At 56.9% G+C, this 18,251-nt stretch overlaps 1 protein-coding gene and 1 long non-coding RNA gene across 2 annotated transcripts in view; one reads left to right on the forward strand and one right to left on the reverse strand.

Annotated features, from left to right (window-relative positions):
• Positions 1-3,139, reverse strand: part of LOC112985803 (uncharacterized) — a 76,931-nt gene extending 73,792 nt beyond the window's left edge. The window contains exon 1 of the long non-coding RNA XR_003259837.2: positions 2,784-3,139. This is a non-coding gene — a long non-coding RNA (uncharacterized LOC112985803). The remainder of the gene's footprint in view (positions 1-2,783) is intronic.
• A 1,050-nt stretch (positions 3,140-4,189) lies between these two features.
• On the forward strand, positions 4,190-17,354 carry ASB18 (ankyrin repeat and SOCS box containing 18). The gene is made up of 6 exons (XM_026104671.2): positions 4,190-4,440; positions 5,439-5,703; positions 6,257-6,524; positions 15,057-15,567; positions 16,481-16,594; positions 16,917-17,354. Exons 2-6 carry the CDS (start codon positions 5,463-5,465, stop codon positions 17,100-17,102), a joined length of 1,320 nt encoding a protein of 439 aa, XP_025960456.2. The 5' UTR covers positions 4,190-4,440; positions 5,439-5,462; the 3' UTR covers positions 17,103-17,354.
• The last annotated feature ends 897 nt before the right edge of the window (positions 17,355-18,251 follow it).

Raw genomic sequence — 18,251 nt, forward strand, 5'->3', positions numbered from 1 at the left:
GCGGTAAGGCACCAGTTTGGGGCTCAACAGAAGGAAATAGGTCTATAACGGGCCCTCCAGCAAGCCCTGGCCAGAGACAAGGCTCAGCCCCACGGTGCCTGTTGTAGCTTATTAAGTTGCCATTAAAAAAAAAAAAGACATTTCTCAGCAAAACCCCCCCAAATCCTGTAATACAAAGTGAAGCTGACTGTTCTATTAACTCCCATCCTGCATCAGCAATTTTGTAAAGTGTGGAAACGTTATAATTGACTTTTCTGCTAGTAGCAAAATGTCATTTTTCCTTAATACTTCCCTAAGTCAGTAATGCATTTCAAAAGCCTCTGATGCCACTACCACAACAGGACTTACAAATTAGCACATTTTTAGCTTTTCATTAAACACAATACAAAAAGTCTCATCATATTAGGGCTTCTCGTCTCGTTATTGAAAGTACTGCGACTTTGGAACTTCTCGTGGCAAATTATAATGCGCTCAGCTAGGGCCCATTGTAAATCAGCGCTTCAAAAAGGTGTCGCGGAGTTGGTCCTCTTTAAGCACCGAAAATATCGGAGTCTATTTGAAAATGCCTTGTGTAGTCTCTCACTAGCCTTGCAAATCATCACAGCACCAGCTAGAGCTTCCTTTTATTTTTCCGCATGGCATCAAGCCATTCCTGTTCTGCGCCCCCTCCCCAAATTTCTTGCTGTGATTTTTTTTTTTTTAAAAACTAAGATAAGCTGCAGAAGATCCCCAAATCATTTCGAGCTCTTATTCAGCTTCACGCACTCCCACAGCAGCCGCGGGGCTGTCCTCTGCCCTCTACCCCAGGGATGCAGGGAACAGCCAGCAAGGAGAAAGCAGCGTTTCCCACCGAGGCTGCTGCACGCAAGCAGGCAGCCGAGCAAGAGAAAAGGCAGCAGGGCCCACGTCTCCCTGGGGAATTGCCAGGGGCATTTCTTTGGTGGGCAAAGAGGGAATAAAAACCACACGGTGCTCATGTCCCCAACTGCACAGATTTGGCATGACCAGGTTACCATTCAACAAACAGCAGGAGAAGAGCAAATAAATTTGTTTTATATACATATATATATATATATTATTATTATTGGATTTTTTTTTTAAAAAAAGCACTTTTGACACCTGGAATTGATAAGCCAGCCAGAGAGGCCAGTGCAGCAGAGCCAGCTCAGCTCCCTTTTGGCCCATGGAAGCACCTTCACAACACCCTCGAGCAAGCAGAGCCACGGCAATCGCAGGGCAGGTTCCTGCAGGAGAAATCAGTGCAGCTGAGTGGCCTCAGCCCCATGTCCACCTACCCAGGCACAGCAGCCACCCTGGACCTCGTCATACCTCGCAGGCAGCAGAAACACCACAGGGAAAGGAGGGCTCAGCACCAGCAGAGGAGGCAGCAATGGCAAAGCCCAAAACAAGCAATACAGAGCAACGAATTGAGAGGAAAAGGGCTTTTTTACCCCTGCAAATACAACCTAGACACCAGCATCAAGAGAAAAGCAAAGACAAGAGGCCTCACCTCTCCTTCCTCGCAGGGTTACAGCTTCCCCTCAGCAGCACAGACCCAAGGGAGCTGGCTGGTGACCACCAAGAAGCCACAGGGCAGGAGAAGAGCTACTTTGCTCTAAAAAGTTGCCTACAGCCCAACAGGCAAAACCTGAGGAGCACCTGGACTGCGGCTTTTATCTGCCTCGGTGAGTCACTGGCAAACGGGGAACCCAAAACACCTGCAGCCCTTGGGGCTGCGAGGCAGCAGCTGTGGCTGCAGCATGAAGCCCTGGGGCCTCCTCCACCTGCAGTCCCTCATCCTCCCCCACGCCATGGGACAGCAGCCTGCAGTAGTCCCCACGGGGGTCTGGTGCCACGCGGGGAAGGAAAGTCGGTCGCCTGCTGCCGATGGACGGGCAGGTGGTGGGCTGCCCAGAAAGGCATGCAAAATGCACGTGCTTGCACGCGAGCAAGCAGGGTGTGGGGGAAATACATTAATGGTCTACGCTGAGCATAAACGTTGCTTCATCATGGATGAAAACCCCCACGGCAGCGGGGAAGGCTTTTTGGAAATGCGCTGCTTTGAAAGGCTGGGGATGCTGGTGGCGCCCAGCTGCAGGGGCGCGCCTAGGGAAGCCGGGGAGATGGTGGCCTCACGCAGTTTTGAGAATTTGGGGACCCCTTCTCCTTCCCCCTCCACCCCCCTTGGTGGAGGAGATGACACCACCAGAAGATGAGCCCTGGCAGCAGGGTCCAAAATCCAACCCGGCCCCTTTCCCGGCCCGGAGCTGCAGCACGGTCCGGTGGGAGAGGGGTGATCGGTGCTGCTTGGGGATGGCCCCAGTTGTCCCAGACAAAGCAGGACTCTCAGGAGCACCTGAGCAAGGGCCACCAGAATACCTAACAGGGATGAGGCTGTTCAGTGTCCACCGGCACCTAGAGCGGTCCAGGAAACCACCAAGGGCTCAGACGCAGCCGGGTTACTTCATATCTGGCATTGAGCTGGAAAACAGCAGTCCAGGTGCCAAGTCCAACCCCCGCAACCAGCACAGGGAGCTTATCGCGGAAAGAGGGGGCGAGAAATCCCATCTCACAACCAACACGGGCGTTTCACTTGGGCAAAACCAGGCAGACGCTTTGCCAAAAACGTAAACCAACAGTCCTACAGGCTGAGGCCACGCACAGCTCGGTGCACGTGACATCACGCAACCTGCCTCCAGCTCCTTGCCCCCTCTCCTATCGCAGACCAGGTCCAGGACCAAACCAGCAGCATTTGCATCCATGTCTCAGCACGATAAACTTACCTAAAGGAGAATCAGAAGTGCTGTTTCCTTAATCGCAGGCGCGTTGCTGTGTGTCCCGGATGGGGCTAGCGACACATTTCACTCCGACTCACATGGGAAAGCGAGGCGACAGCCCCGACCCTGCGCACGGAGGGGCTGTTTTCGTGGAGCGGGACTTTTTGGCTTCCTAAGTGAGAACGAATCAAGATCAAAACTCTTGGAAAAAAAGGATGAAGGGGACGAAATGAGAGGAAAAACACCAAGAACGACTATTCAGAGAGCGACAGAAAACGTAGGACTTAGCCGCTAAGAGGCGATGGGAGGGCAGGATCGCCCCGGCCTCAACCAGAAACGAGGAGAGGTTGGAGGCTGGAGTCCCCGCTAATGAGCGCTGGCGAGCGCCGCTCACGGGTGTCCGGGGCGAAGGAATAAATCAGCGCCCCGGAGACGCCTGCCTTCGGAAAGGGAGCGCTGCGTTTATCCTATTACCTATCCAACATTCGTGTTAGGACACATGCGGAAAACATGTTTTTTCCGACCCGTAAATGCCTCCTCTCCGCAAACGCGTTTTATTTTCAGGTGTCGCAAGCTAATTTCACTCTCTGGAGCAAACCCACGCGGAGCGGCGCGCAGCCGAGCAAAGGGCCGAAAGCGGCAGCTTCCCCGGGGCTTCGGCTTTGAAACGCCGCGTACTCCTTCGTCCCCCTCCCCGCAATCACTGCCCCTCTCTCGCGCTCCCCGGGGCATCGCCTGCCCCTCGCCGGGGATGCTCACCCCGGTCAGGGATTTTCCCCGGAAAAGTTTCCTTGCTTTCACAGGAGGCGGGGGGGAAACAACCTTTCCACCGCAAAACCCGGCAAGCTCAAGGGTAATCGCTAAAAATAACCGAGGGGGTCCCTGCCAGCCGGCCTGGGGGGGGGGGGTTCAACCTGTATATAATAACTATTCACGCAGCTGCGTTCCCCCAGCGGGGAGGGCGGAGGGGAAACTTCACCTAGTATTTTTAAGTGAAGCCGGGAGCTATATATTTTTTTTCTTTGGGATTGCAATTTAAAGACAAACTTTAAAAAAAAAAAATCACTGCATGATTATGAGAACTGGAAAGGGCTTTTATCGACCCAAATTGCTTGCGTCTGACAAAGCAGGGCCGCTCTAAGGCCGCGCGGCGCAGCATCCCTTAGCGTGTTACATGGCGTCGTTAAAGGCCGGCGTTTCGGTACTATTTAAGCATAGCGCGGCCGCCCCGCTCGCGCCTGGCGCTGCCGATACTGCAATTTATTGCAATTTATGCGCTCGGCTGGGCCACCCCAAGAAACCCACAAACCGCCCCGCCGGGGGGGCTCTGCAGCGCCGGGGGGAGGGCGAGCGGGGGGCTCGGCGCGGCGGGGTCACGTGGCGGCAGCTCTGCCCGGGGCCGGCGGGCGCAGGAAATATAACCGCGGCGACGTTTCCGCGGCGGCCGAGCCGTCGGCGAGCGAGCGCGTTGCTTCCTCACGGGAGAAATTCAATCCCCCGGCGCGGGTTTTTTTTTTTCAAGCCTCCCCGGGGATGGAGCCGCCGGGCGGCTGCAGGGAGCAGGCGAAGCCCGCGGCTGGGCAGCTGCGGAGGGAAAACTAAGCAAAGGGGGACGCGAAGCCGGAGGAAGCGGGAGGCACCCTTAGGCGCCCGGCCCGGCCAGGTAGGAATTAAAACCGCCCCGTTTCCCTGGGCCTCTCCGGCCCCCCGGGACGCAGCTTTGCATGAGCGCCGGGGACGGGAGAAAGACGGTCCCCGCTTTCTTTATCGCCAGCCAGGTGATGAGTTTGGGGTTTTTTAGGGTTTTTTGGGGGGGATGGACGGGTACAAGCTCGCAGTCGGTCGTGCATTTCGACAGCAATCTGCCAGCGCCAGCTGGCCGCCCCGAGCCTGCTGCCTTTGGGATACGCTTATATATTTAAAGTTTCCCCGCAGGCAACAGTGCCGCTCGCAGCTGCCGGAGGGCAGCGTTAAATCACGGCGGCGTGGCGGAAGCAGCCAGGGGTGAGCACATCTGGACTCGCGGGGTTTCCAAGCAGCCCCGCGGCTTGGCACCCCCCGGGGCAGCAGGACAAGTTATCACTGCCCAAAATCTTCTCCGGGCTGCGACGGAGCGGCTACGCGGCAGCTCAGGGCGCCGGCCGGGAAACGGGCTCGCTTCTGCCGGGTGGGTTTTGCCCGTCGCGCTCTCGCACGTGACGGGGCCGAGTTTTCCGCGGCGCGGGAAGCCGGCGCGGGCGATTTCAGTCGCTATTAACAGACGCACTCGGCGCGAGGAAGTAAAACCTGTAATGTTTTGTTAAATGAGCTGTGCTCGGCGAACGCTGGCGCTCGGGAAGAGGGCCGAGGGACCGGCCCGCGGTAGATTAATGAGCGCGGGGCTGCTGCTAATGGGGCGAGCGGGCTGGCGGCGCGGGGCCCACGCGCTGCGGGAAACCCTCCGGCGGGGACCTGCCGGCGAGGGCAGCTCCTGCTGGATCAGGTTTTCCTGGGAATGCTTTCTCCCCCCCCCCCCCCCCGGGAGGAGGATACTCAGCACCTGAGGCCCCGCCATGCGTGCAAACGGGTTATTAAAAATAGTTGCAATGAGGGGAGAGGTGGGTTTGCTCCAGTCCCTCTCGAAACGATGAGCTGCAGAAGCCCCTCTGCCCTCTCGGCCAGGAGCCGCGCGCAGGCAGCGCCGCGATGGGCGAGCTCCCGGGACCTGTGCTAGAAAAGCTGCAGATTTGCCCCAAAGTGGAGCCGGAGCGGGGGCCAGCGGCTCGGGCACCCGCCCGCCGGCTTTACGCGGCCCTGGTGGCGGGGGACCTCCCGAGCCTCCAGGTCCTCACCGACAAGTACTACGAGGACGTCAACCTGGTTTTTGAGATCAGCCAAGACGAGCTGGAGTGGCAAGCGAAGAGTCGAGCGTCTTACGGGCTATCAGGTACTTCTTGCTTTCGGCAGCCGGGTCCAAGCAAGCGCAGGGATTTCCTAACCCTGGACGGGCAGAGGGGCAGCGTGCTTAAATGCATCGCATTGTTTTTAAATGCATCGCACTGCTTTTAAATGCATCGTGCTGCTTTTAAACAGCCTGTTCCCGAGGCGGCTGGTTTCTGGCTAGCACGCTGCTCCTTGCAGCTTGGCCAGAAACGTTTGGGACATCTCTCGCCTCCTTCTCCTCGGCATGCACTAACCCATCAGACCAGGGCGGAGGAAAAGAAAAGAAAGCATAAAAGCGGCGCATCTAGAAGATGCAGGAGAGCAGATCGTTCTTCCCGGTTGGGATGGGGCATCGTGACGGCACAGGCACGCTTGCAGCCCCAATCCCTGGGTCAGGGGCTCAGATGGATGCTGCTTGGTGGGGTGAGGTGCCGCGGAGGTCCCATCTGTGCTTGCTCCCCATCCCGGGGATGTCATAGGAAAAAAAGAAGGAAAAATAGAGAGGGAGGGAAATGCAAGCAACTGATGTGCCCCCCCGGCGGCTCTCGTCCCCGCAGGCCTGTGGTCGCTGGAGTACAAGCGGGAGCTGAGCACGCCGCTGTGCATCGCCGCCGGCCGGGGCCACGCGGGCTGCCTGCGGCACCTCCTGCACCGGCGGGCCGCCCCCGACCTGGCGCCGGGGGGCTGGGGGGCCCTGCACGAGGCCTGCCGGGGGGGCCACGCCGCCTGCGCCGCCCTGCTGCTCGAGCACCGCGCCGACCCCCAGCTCCGCGCCCGCGACGGCCGGGCCCCGCTGCACCTCTGCGCCGCCCCGGGCACCCTGGGGTAAGGAGCGGGAGCCCCAGGCTCCGCGGCCGGCTTTGCCCCCGGCTCCGCTTTTCCTCCAGCGGGTTCTTCCCCCCTCACCACCCCGGGGAAGCCATAACTTGGAGGGACACCACCCCGTCTTGCACCCAGGGCTCCCCTTGGTCCAGCCCGGGCTGAGGCTCCACCATGTGCATCCCCTTCCACCCATAGACAGGCATAAGCATTGCATTTAAAGATACATGTTTGCCATCACCACGAGGACTTTTTTCCCGTTTTTTTCTTTTTCTTTTTTACTTTTTTTTTCCTTATGTCTAGCTTCAGCCCAGTAGGACTTTAAGTGCCTGAATCACCAGGCCCGGGGAAGCGGGATCTTAAGAAGCGCTCGGCCCCTTGATATCCCAATGAAACCGCTCAGGCCTGCAGTGATTTTTCGCTGCTCGCCGGCTCCAGGGAAAAGCCACCCCGGCTTCAAACTCGCCCCTTGAGGTGGGCAGCGAGCTTACAGCGAAGCCGGCGCAGGAGGCAAGGTCCTCGGTGCAGAGCCAGCGCAGAGCAGGGCGAGTGGTGAGGAAGGAGTGCGGGAAACGTGTCACCACCCTTGAAATCAGCCCCGCAGAGGTGCTTTGGGCCTCGCTGGCTCACGCTCCCTCCGCAGAAGGACAGGGAGGAGGATGCAAAAAAGCCCAGCCACCGTCTGGGATCTGGGAAAGGGTCCCTTGGCCCACGGAGGTCCAGGCGATGCATTTTTGCCAGGTGCTCCCAGGCGCTTTCCAGCTTGGCGAAGGAAAAAAAAATATTAAAATGACCCGTTATCAGCGATATACATGTTATTTGCACGGGAGTGACGGCGCGGGGATGGCGGGTGAGCCGGCAAACGACAAGGCAGGGATCAGACGGACGCAACGTGGAAACAGCTGAGTTATAAGGCCTTGAATATTGGGGCTTTATAATGGAAATGCTGAGAGACCCTTAACTACGCTACCCGGCGCTACGGGGGCTTCTACAATAAGCAAGCCAACTCCCTTGAAAGATCAAAAATTAATAGACATTTCAGACAGGTTTTGAGGTTTCGACCACTGCTTTTCAATTGCAAAGACTTTGCTAAAGTTAGAGACTGAGGAGGTCAAGCTTTAGGTAACACAAACATTTCCTCTTTGATTAGGGGGAAGACTACTTTACCTTGCTTTTTTTTTTTTTTTTTTTTTTTAAGTAGTAGATTTTAGGTCATCCTTAATTTTTTACTGACAATAAAGAGCAGGTCATTGACCTACATAGAGAGCTATTTTATTTTTCTCCCTCTTGATAACAATGGCCAGAACACCTATGTGCCGGGTTCTTCTGTATTCCCATATACTCGGCAATTCACCATGGGGGCAGGACTTAAAACCTTTGAGCCTCTCAGTGACTGGGATAAAAAAAATTATCTGGGCTTCCTTCCAGCCATTTGAGCTTCAGAATCCATGAGATTTCAACAAAAAGGATATCAGAGCTTTAATCTAGGAGCTTTTTGAAGAGATTTAAAAAAAAAAAGTTCCAGTAAAGTTCAGTCTTACCTTCTTCACTTTAGGAGCTGTTCATGCCAACGTCGTCCTATTTAGTAGAGTTCCTCTCCTTGACCTCTTTTTTACAGCAGAGATAATTAACATGGTGGGGTAAGATGAGTCTCTAAATTCACTGCACTCTCTCCCGGGCTCGCTCTCTTTTCCCTCTAAAGCCGGGTTGATTAAAGGAGAAGGGCTTTATTGGAGCCCTCCCCCCTAAAATAAAAATAGCGGCGGGGGAGAGGAAGACTCCCGACTTCCTCGGTGGCACCGGGGGCCGGGAAACGGCGCGGGCGGGAGAGCTGGGGGCCCCCGGCAGGAGGACGAGCCCGGCCGGGGAGCCCCCTTCCACCACGGCCACCCCCCACGAACGCGATGGCCAACGCCATCACCGGCGCCGCCTGAGCCTTGATTTTACAGCCTGCCTTTAAATGCAGGAGGAAAAGCTCTCCGAGGACCGCAGGACTCCCGCGCAACCTCCCAGCAGGCTGGGGAGCCTACCCGCAGAGGTATCTCCCAGGGTTTCCTCCTCCAGCCCTTCAGCCCAGGCAGAAGGGTTGTCAAGCCAAGGGATAAGGAAATAAGATGCAGCTCCTGGCTGTTTGCAACTTTTGCTTATGGCTCGGTGATGTCCTGTTCCCCAGCGCACGTCACCTTCGCAGCGAGACAGTTGTAAGAGCACCCAAAGACCCTGATACTGCCCTGAGCGCTTCCAATTTAAGCATCCAGTAATTTTGGACACATCCCTTCATGCACGCAGCTCCTTAAACTAAGCCTCTGTCTGTCCCTCAAGCCAGAGGGACCTGCTAATGCAAGCAAAAGGTACCAGCGCTGCTACCGCCATCCCTCAAAACCCCATTAGCCACCGACCCTTTCTCCCCTCCTTGCACTAATGCCACCCAACCTTCTCCAAAAATGACATTTCTCAAGTACCTTAAACCCCAAGAGCTTCAAAGGAGTTTTTCCCCACTGGACTGAGCCTTTGCGGTCACTTTTTTGAGCTCTGCCTCCACCACGGGAGCTGAAAATGGAGTCATCGCCTGGCTCTGAGCCTCCAGCCCTGAAGGACAGGAGATGAACTGTGAGATTTCCAAGGCAGGAGGAGATTCGCTGACCAAGGGGCTCCATTCAAAAAATGATGGGGCAGGGAATAAGTGCAAGGGCAGCCAGCTTGGGGAGACCACATTGCAAAATGCTCCAGGGCTGTTAGAGGAGGGTAGCTCAAGCAGAAGGCAGATCTGGGAGGAATAAGCAGAAAACACAAGCGGAGATGGTCTTCCTCTCTCGCAAAGGCTGTAAAGAGCAAAAAAAAAAAAAGAAATGCCCATGGCAAGGGAAGGACATGGACCCCGGATAGCCACCCTGTTCTGCACTGGGGGTGACATGGCACAGCAAACTCGGAGCTAAGCAAGCACACGCCATCACTTACTGGTGGCCCTGCACCTCACGGTGGTCCTTAACACCCTCAGAAGCAAACTAAATTTTTGTCAAAAAGAAACCACCCAAATTTCTCTATCTGAAAGAAAAAAAAAACGCTTTGCACCAACCTGGGTGAGACTGTTCCTGGGCTTCCCAGATTTCCAAAGGGGAAAGAGGTACTGAAAAGGAAAATAAAAATAAAAATAAAGCACAGAAATGCTCTCAAAGAAGAGGTATCCTTAAGTGAAAGCTGGTGTACGTATAGGTAATATGGGAAAACCCACACTATTCCCAGGAAACCTTAAATCCTTCAGAGCAGAGTATTCTGCACTTGTTCCCAACAGCAAAGCAATTGCAGGGTCCTGCCGCAGCAGAGCCACGCTCAAAATTGTATCACAGTTTTGGCAAAAGGAAGGCAGATACCTAAGAAGATAACAGCCCGGATCTTCGGAGGCTCCCAAATCCCAGGGGTTCGGATAGGAGCCGGGCACCAAAGTACCTTTTGCGGAAAGGCCTTGGCAAAGCAACGCTCGGATGACAGCACCTCGACGATCAGGTCTGCACCAGGCAACCCGAGGTGGCTGATGGAGACCTACCAAAGCGAGAGGAACCGTCCACCCCCAAGAAAGCCCCCTCGGCTCCACACCATGCCCTTGGCACCGACGTGTCTTCCCTTGATTCCCCAGATGGGCTGGGAGAGCCACGAGGTGAATTTACCTCTTACAGGGGAAAAAAAGGCTTCCTTTCTCTTTGCTAAGGAAATTAGTAAGAATTAATAAGCGTCCAGACCCGGGATTCCCTTGTGAAAGGGTTTTTTTCAAGCTGGATCAAGACTGCAATAAGTCGCAGACCAAAAGCGAGACGTTCCCTCTTAACCGACTCGAAAAACAAACAAATGAAGGAAGGGAAAGTCTCACTTCAGCCCCAGGGAGGGGGCAAAAAGCACAAATAGAAGGGTTTTCATTAAAAACCTGAGGGCCTGAGTGGCTTCTGGGAAGAGGATTTTCCTAAAGCCGCCGCTTCCCGCCTGCCCCAACCTCCTGCTGCTCCCGGTGGCTGTTCCTCGCATCCCGACTCAGCCTAAGCCTTGCTTTCCCTGCCTGGGCGTTTTTCCACCCAGAACCACCGAGCAGCGACTTCCTTTGGCTCCACGACCCGTGGGGCCAGCCGGGCTGCTCGGAGGGGCGGCCGGAGGGGAGGCGACCCTGGCACGAAAGGCAGGAGGAAGGCTAAAAGCCAGCGAGTGGGGCAGGAGATGATGATGGGCGTGCGCTGCTGGGAACTCGCGTCAACCCGAATTAACGGTACGGACCAGCCACCAGCCCCTGCAGACACCTGCCTGCTGGAGGTAACGCAAGCCACCGCGCCAGAGCAGAGGGACTCGCGGCTCATCATCTCACCCGCTGGCTCCATACCAACACCAGCCCCCTCCCAAAACCTCTCTGCAGACACCCTCGCCGGCCCGGCACCCTACCAGGTCACCAGGAGCTCAAATCCCCAGCGTTTTGTTCCTTCCAGACCTTTGGAGCAGGGAAAATCCAGGCTAGAGGAGTTTGCTCGGCTTGCGTGAGCCGCGATGGTGGGTACGTCACACCGAAGGCTGCAGCGACTCAATTGATTGAGGAAGGAGGAAAATAAAACCCAAATCATTTTATTCCATCTGACAATTTGAATCACCTTTAATCAGGAACCGAGCGTGAGGCTAACTTGTGATAGGAATAACATCAGTTATCACAGGTCAGAGCTGGTGCGAGCTTGCCCTAAGGAGCGACCTGCACAAGCAGCGAGATGCTCAGGTGTGTTGCCCACTGCCGCCAGTGGGTCAGGAAGGGTTGGCAAGTGTGTCTGCAACCCAGCTAACATTAGGCACAGCCACGGTGGCTGTTCAGCCCTTGCTCCAGGGGAATCACCATCACCTGAGCCATACACTGATTTCCCTTAACCCGGAGGGGATCACCCTTATCTATAGCCCCACACTGACATTCCCCCTTTGCTGAGGGAGAAGTATTCGGAGGGAAAATTTGGGATAAAGTAACTTGGGTTTCTCGCAAGAACTTAGATGAAGCAACTGAAACTCCTTAGCAAAAAAAGGGCCGCTAGTCAGCAAAAAAGCATCTCAGGAGGGTACAGCTTCCACCCTCGTATTTCTAGAGGAGTATTTGGGATTTTTACCAGGATGCCACAGGCTGATGGCTTTGCCGCGTAACCCGTGGCGTGTCACTTCCTTTAGCTGCAAAGCGAGGACATACGGATGTTCCCTCTGCCCCGGCTAAGTAGATGTGAATCTTCTGCCCTGCGCAAACTCTCCATGCAAAGCCCTTAGCAAAAACAGTGCTAAAACAAAACACGCCGTTTTTCTCACTGCCTGGGCTGCTGCATGTTTTGCACCCAAGTTGGAAATACTTTTTTCCATTTTTCCCCTTCAGAAGTCAACATCCATTACCTGGCTTACCCTTACTTTAGGATGTCAGAGCTAAACGCGACAGTAGCACTAAGCTAACCCAGAGAGGTCCCAAGAGAGTCATTATAATTAGGGCTACGAATTTGTTGCTGTCAAGAACAGGCAAGACCAGTAAACATGATCAAATCGACGTGTGATTTGTGCCGGCACCAGACCCTCCCCAACAAAGCTGTGCTGGCCAGCAGCAGAGCACACGTCCCAGCAAAGCGCGGCGAGACAAGTCATTGCTTCAGAAAGAGATTCTGCATGTTTTCGAGCAAAAGGGGAATTTTAAAGCAATTGCAGGAATTACTGTGCACGTTCAACAGTCTCCAAAAGGCAACGCAGAGACAACCATCCATCGTGACCACCCCCCCGATTTCATCACCTACATTGCTGACTATGCATTTGTTAAAGCCTAGGTTTGGAGGGCAACTATTTTAGGTGAACAGTCTCAATTTTCAGGTAACAAGGAGCAGGCTAGCTCAGAGAAGACATGGAAAATAAGATCCACGTTCACTCTGCGGCCTCCAAACCAAATCCTCAACTTCAAAAGCTAGTCTGGGGTTCTCGTAACTTCTTGCGATCTTCAAGACAGTGCAGTGATTTCTTGGCAGGGCCCCAGTTGACAATGCTGAGGACTTTGGGGCTGACACGACGATGCAATTACTGACCTACTCGTCCGTACGTGCTGTTCCCAGTAGAGCGTGTTCATGGCAGTGCGGCATCGCCGCTCCCACGCTTGGCCATCGATCCGCCCGCAGAGAGGTCCAGCCGGGTTGGCAGCATCCCCAAGGAAGACCACCCTTCCCACCTCCCCACCAGCACCTCTTAGGCAAGACAAGCTGGTGACATTTTCAAGGTCTCGTTGGACGGCACACGGGTCTCTCCTCCCCGTCATCGCTGAAAAATACCTCCTCGGCGCCCTGGCCCCCTGCTCTGACCTGGCTGCCGCCGGCAGCCCCCGCGCAGCGCGGGGTTCGACATGGCGGGGCGGCCGTGCCCCCGCCGTCGGCAGCAGGAGCGGCAGCCCGCGTGATTCATCCGGACTGGCTGGTCACATCCGTTTACTCACACACGCAAAAAAAAAAAAAAAGAAAAGGAAAGAAAAAAAAAAGAGAAGTGATGTCAGGGCAGACCGCACGTCTTTAACCCCCGTCTGTTTGTCAGAAGGATTCGCGGCTGCAGAGGCAGCGCTCCGAAGGGAAAGGCTGTCCCCGGCACCGCTGAAGGCTGCGCGGCAGCCGCGCTCCCTCTCGGCCAGCGCTCGCGCTGCTGGCGAGGTGGTACCCGGGATCGGGGACAGGGAGGATTGCCGTCGGCCTGGGTTTTCGTGCTTCCCAGCACCACAGCCGCTCTGCATTCCCTGGAGCTGGTACCAAATAAGCTGGCAAAGCGCATTTTGCACGTTTAAACCAGGCACAGAAGTCTCTCTCCTCAGTACAGGCAGAGGATGCAGCGCTGTCCGGGGCAGGCTCCCCAGGGATTGCACCTGGAATGGGCCCGGCAGGATTCGGCCGCAGGGTGATTAAGCTCTGCCCAGGGGTTGGCCCCGCTGCCCCGTGGCCGTTCCCCTGCCAGGGTGGAGGAAACCAGCTGCACCTCCAAAGCTGGGCAACGTGCTTCTGGTGGTGCCCCACTACCCGCAATGGGAATTTGGGGCATTTAACAGGAAAAGGGGAATGCACTTTTAACACCAGACAAGCCCCCGTGGAGCTCTGCTGCTGCTTGGAGGCGGCACGGAGGATTTCCCTCCGTGTCAGCTCAGCCCCAGGGCGGATCGTGCCAGATTAAGGTCAAGACAGTGGTCTGGATGTTTTCAGCTAAGACGCACCATTTCATTTGCCGAGAGCGGATGAACATTTAGAGACACCGCTGGCTGTGCTCGCGCCCACCTACGTCCAGCCCCCGCAAGCAGCCCCCTTGGCCCCCAGGCGCAGATGTCAGCCAGAGGTTCGGGTGATGTAGATGGTCTATACAACACTCCGGGGCTGCGTCTGTGCCAGGAGACAAAACTACAGACGACGTAGCGATTCCACGAAGGGGCCGGTTGTCTCGCACGTCCCTGTGATGGCCTAACGCATCCCGCACACCTCGCCAGCCGGGACCGCCCCGTCCTGGTGCCTCCACGGCCATCCTTGCTGGCTGGTTGTTGCCGTGATGGGGGCAATTCCCAAGTGCTGGGAGGGCGACAGAGGCGGTGCTCCTCTGAGGGAGCAGGACGGGGCCAGGCCACCCAGAAACAACCCCAGCACCAGCCCTGGGACCTGCTGAGGCTCCCGGGGTGCTGCTGCAGGCAGGATGCACAGCCCAGGGCTTTTGGCTTCCTCACGAGTGCAGCAGACAGACCGTGCCCTCTGTAGCTGGCATCCATTGGGGATGCCATGCTACCACCAGGTCCAGGCTCCAGCCCAGGGCACCGCACAAGCCCTTTCACAAGGTGGTCACAGGCCATCTCCCAGTGCTTTCCCACCACCCCACAAAGGAGGCTGCCCCAGAAACTCTTCTGCTCTGTGGCCAGACCCAGTGGGGCTTTGCTGGTGACCTGCAGCCAGCCCAGCTGACGGCAGGCACAGACTGCCAGGACTGCCCAACCAGCCGGCATGGCCGCGACACACTCGTTTCATCCTCTCCCAGGTGGCCCCTGCCAGGCAGGAGGCCTGGCGCCTTCTGCATTTCAGCCTGTTCTCCAATACACGTCATCTTTCCCAGATCTCACCCTCAGCTCTTGAGTTTCATCTTGCTTGCCTTGTCTCTTGGAGAAAACACGCCTTTTCCCCTTAGGCGAAGGCAAAGCCACAGGGATCTTTAGCTGTTCCCATTCCACATCACAGGAGACATCTCCTAGGATGAAGGAGGTCAAGGCTTTGCTCCTTGCTCCGATGCTCTGCACCTCCCCAGCTTTGGCGGCAGCCTCCTGCCCCTCTCCCCCAGCCCCACCGGCTCTGCACGGGAGGGTGGGAGCAGAAACAACAGCCAAAATCCCTTCCCCGGGGAGGACCAAGCGGGCCGAGGCAGCCGCAGCAGGTTCACTCAGTCCCTCTGGTGCCAGTCCCTGTCCCGGCCACATCCACCCCCCCGGCTTGTTGGGGCCGAGCCCCAAAGCCCGCCGTGGGCTTCCGGCCCCACCAGCGCCCCGTCTCTCCGCAGGTGCGCCCAGCTCCTGCTGAAACACGGCGCCGCGGTCGACCTGCCCGCCGAAGACTCGGGCGACACGGCGCTGCACGTCGCGGCCCGCCACGGCCTCTACGCGCACGCCCGGCTCTACCTGGCGCACGGCGCCCGGGCGGACCGGAGGAACGCGCTGCAGGAGACGCCGCTCGGCGTGCTCTGCGGGCGGGCGCCCGGGGACGGGGACGGGGACGAGGACGGCGGCCTGCAGCTCTGCCGGCTCCTGGTGCGGCACGGCGCCGACGTGGAGGCCCGCGACGAGGCCCGCCGCAGCCCGCTGCACAGGGCCTGCGGCCAGGCCAACCACCGCCTGGCCCGCTTCCTCCTGCGGCGCGGCGCCGACGCCAACGCCCTCGACTACGACGGCCTCTCGCCGCTGGGCTGCGTGCTGCGGGCGGCCGGCTGCAAGCAGGAGCTGCGGCCCCACCTCTGCGTGCAGCTGCTGCTCAACCACGGCTCCCAGAAGATCTGGCCCGGCGCCTTTGTGAAGGTAGGGGCTCCTCCAGGGCCGGGCTCGGTGGCCTGGACCCCTCCTCTGAGCGTCCTTAGGGACACGGAGGGGACGAACGGGCCCAGCAAGGTCACCCCTGCGGGAGGTGGATGGGGGAGGCGTCGGTGAAGGGTCAGGAGGCCGACAGCAGGATTAGACCTTCGTGGCCAGTCTGGGTTCAGGAGTCTCCTGGTGGGTTATTCCCAAAATCGGACTCCTGCGCATCCTGCTGTCCCAGTGCACCTAGGTCCCCTGGGTCCTTCTGCACTTTGCAAAGCACAACGGGGACTCGAGGGCCTTGCGAAAGCATCCCCGGCCAGGCAGGGAGCGGGGACTCCCGTGCCGTGCTTTCCGTCACTGCCGGGAATGACGGACACCAAAATGCAGATGTGGCACAGCCAAGGGGCTGAACAGATACAGCCCGCCCCAGAGGGGAAGGGGACAGGGTGAAGGACGGGCTGAAGCCAGCCTTGTTGTGGAGGAATAGACACAGGGCTTTCTTCCCCGTCTCGAAGGCAGGAGACACCAGCTTGGTGCAGCAGCCATCGGCGCAGCCCTGTTAGGACTACACGTGCCATTGATTTTACAATCAAGCAATAAAGAAAACATTATCCTGGCTTAGCATGCACAAGCCAAAAAGCGTTGAACAAAAGGCAAGTGCCGCATCTGGAGAAAGCGGTGGCACACAGGTCACCTGGCATTTTGCAGCTGAAGACACCTAAGTGAAGCTCAGAGAAGCCAACCCTACACCGGCTCCAGCAAGCAGGGTTGCCTTGCACCAGCGGGGAATAGCCAAACCTTCCCCAGCACCGTGCTGGGAAGGGACAAGCCCCAGATGCTGCGCGGGAAGGCTCTGCTCCTCCAGGAAGGATTTCTCTAGGATTTTCCCGTCGCCTCTGTTTTTCCCCTCTAGGTGCTCAAGTCCTGCGCGGCTGTGCCAGAGATCATCGAAATCCTCTTCAACTCCTACTCGCAGATCCCCGTGGCGGAGAAGTGGGCCGAGGCCGTGCCGGAGGAGGTGTTTCAGGTGGGACCGCGCCGGGCGCTTCTGCGGGGACGGCTCAGCCCCACGGTGGGGTTCGCCCTCCAAGTCCAAGGTGCCCCTGTCCCCAGCACCGTCTGAACGGGGGCCTTGGAAAGGGCTCTTCCTTTTGGGGTGATACCACCCCGTCCTTCTCCAAGGAGGCCAAAAACCCAAAAATGCACTCCCCAAAACATCGCCTACGGCGAGGCTTGGCATCTTCCCACGTGCAGCTCCAGAGGAGGATTATTCACATCTCTGGTTTGCTTGACTTAACAAAAAAAAGACTGAACCGCTGCTCATTTCTCCCCTCCTTCTCTCTTTTCAGCGGCACCTGACGTTCTACGAGTCCCTTTTCCGGCTGTCGGGCACGGCGCGCTGCCTGCAACACCTCTGCCGCTTCGCTATTCGGAAGGAGTTCGGCAGCAAGTGCCACCGCCTCATCCCCTCGCTGCCGGTGCCCAGGCCCCTGCGCGACTACCTGCTGCTGGAGCCCGAAGGAGTGGTGCTCTGAGGGGCCGGGCCGGGCGCGTCGCGTCCAGCCGCGCGTCCTTCGCTCCGCTGGTCTTCCCCCAGTGCACCGCGGTAGCATCCGTTTCGATCGAGCATCCGAGCGAAGGAGCAGCCGTTCCCATGATAGATTGCTGTTTTCCCGGGATTTATAACGTGACTAAAGTGTGCTTTGAGCTGTAACTTTGTATAGATTTTTTTTTTCTAATTGTGCCTTAAATAGATTATAAAGAGTAATAAAGTGATTAGTAGCTTGTACAAAGTACGTTGCGGATGTGAATGATATTCGTTATAAGGGGCTTTGCAAAGCAGCAGGGCTCCTCAGGGGTGTGAGGGCACCGCAGACCGCTAAAGCCAACCCACGCGTGCTTCAGATCGCGTGGGACAGGTTTCTCCCCCGAACGGCACAAGCAGGATTTGGCCAGGACCAGAGCTGCACCTCAAAAGCCGGCAGCAGGATACAGGATTCAGGGGCAATAATATGGACTGTAAAATAGACGCAGATCTATAATATAGACTAAACCACACTGAAGTGTCCTTTGAAGCACAAGCTGCCAGCAAAGAGCCCATCGCCCTGCGCAGCACCAGAACCGCAGGGGGGGGAATCAGACCCCTCTTCTTACCTGCTCTCTGCAGCCCCCAGGATCCACCAAGGTCCCCACCAGCATCATCCCACCTTGGTCAGGTGCTCGGGGTGGAAATACTAAACAGGCAGATTCGGGTTTTCTCTTCACACAGTGACTTGGCCAAAGGCTCTAGGAGCAGAGAGCCAGTGGGGGCTGTTTTTGCTGTCAGATTCAATTCCCCAAACCCCGCCAAGCACCCCAGATTAATTTCTGCTGCACCAAAGCAAGCATGTGTGCATTCGTACCCCTTGGAAGAACAGCGGTCCTGATGCTAGCAGCAAAAGCCCTGCCACCACGCTCACCAAATTGTTCCACTAGTTAATCATAATAGCTCTTTAACCAAAAAAAAAAAAAAAAAGCTCAGCCTCATCATGTTTGGCTGTGCTTTGCACCAGCATCCAACTACCCCCCCCCCCCCCCAAAAAAAAACCCTCCCCACTGTCCATCCCCCTCCCACTGTAATTGATGGTTTATATAGCCCATGTGCGCAGGACGCAGGCTGAGCCCCCGGCCCCCACAGCTGGCAC

The sequence above is a fragment of the Dromaius novaehollandiae genome, chromosome 7, assembly GCF_036370855.1.
Source record: "Dromaius novaehollandiae isolate bDroNov1 chromosome 7, bDroNov1.hap1, whole genome shotgun sequence".
Classification (NCBI taxonomy): domain Eukaryota; kingdom Metazoa; phylum Chordata; class Aves; order Casuariiformes; family Dromaiidae; genus Dromaius; species Dromaius novaehollandiae.

Excerpts from the sequence above, each read along its gene's own strand:
- ASB18 (XM_026104671.2), top strand. The coding sequence starts at position 5,463 with ATGGGCGAGCTCCCGGGACCTGTGCTAGAAAAGCTGCAGATTTGCCCC. Across the intron at positions 5,704-6,256 it reads AGCGTCTTACGGGCTATCAG|GCCTGTGGTCGCTGGAGTAC; the intron begins GTACTTCTTGCT and ends TCGTCCCCGCAG. Across the intron at positions 15,568-16,480 it reads GGCCCGGCGCCTTTGTGAAG|GTGCTCAAGTCCTGCGCGGC; the intron begins GTAGGGGCTCCT and ends TTTCCCCTCTAG.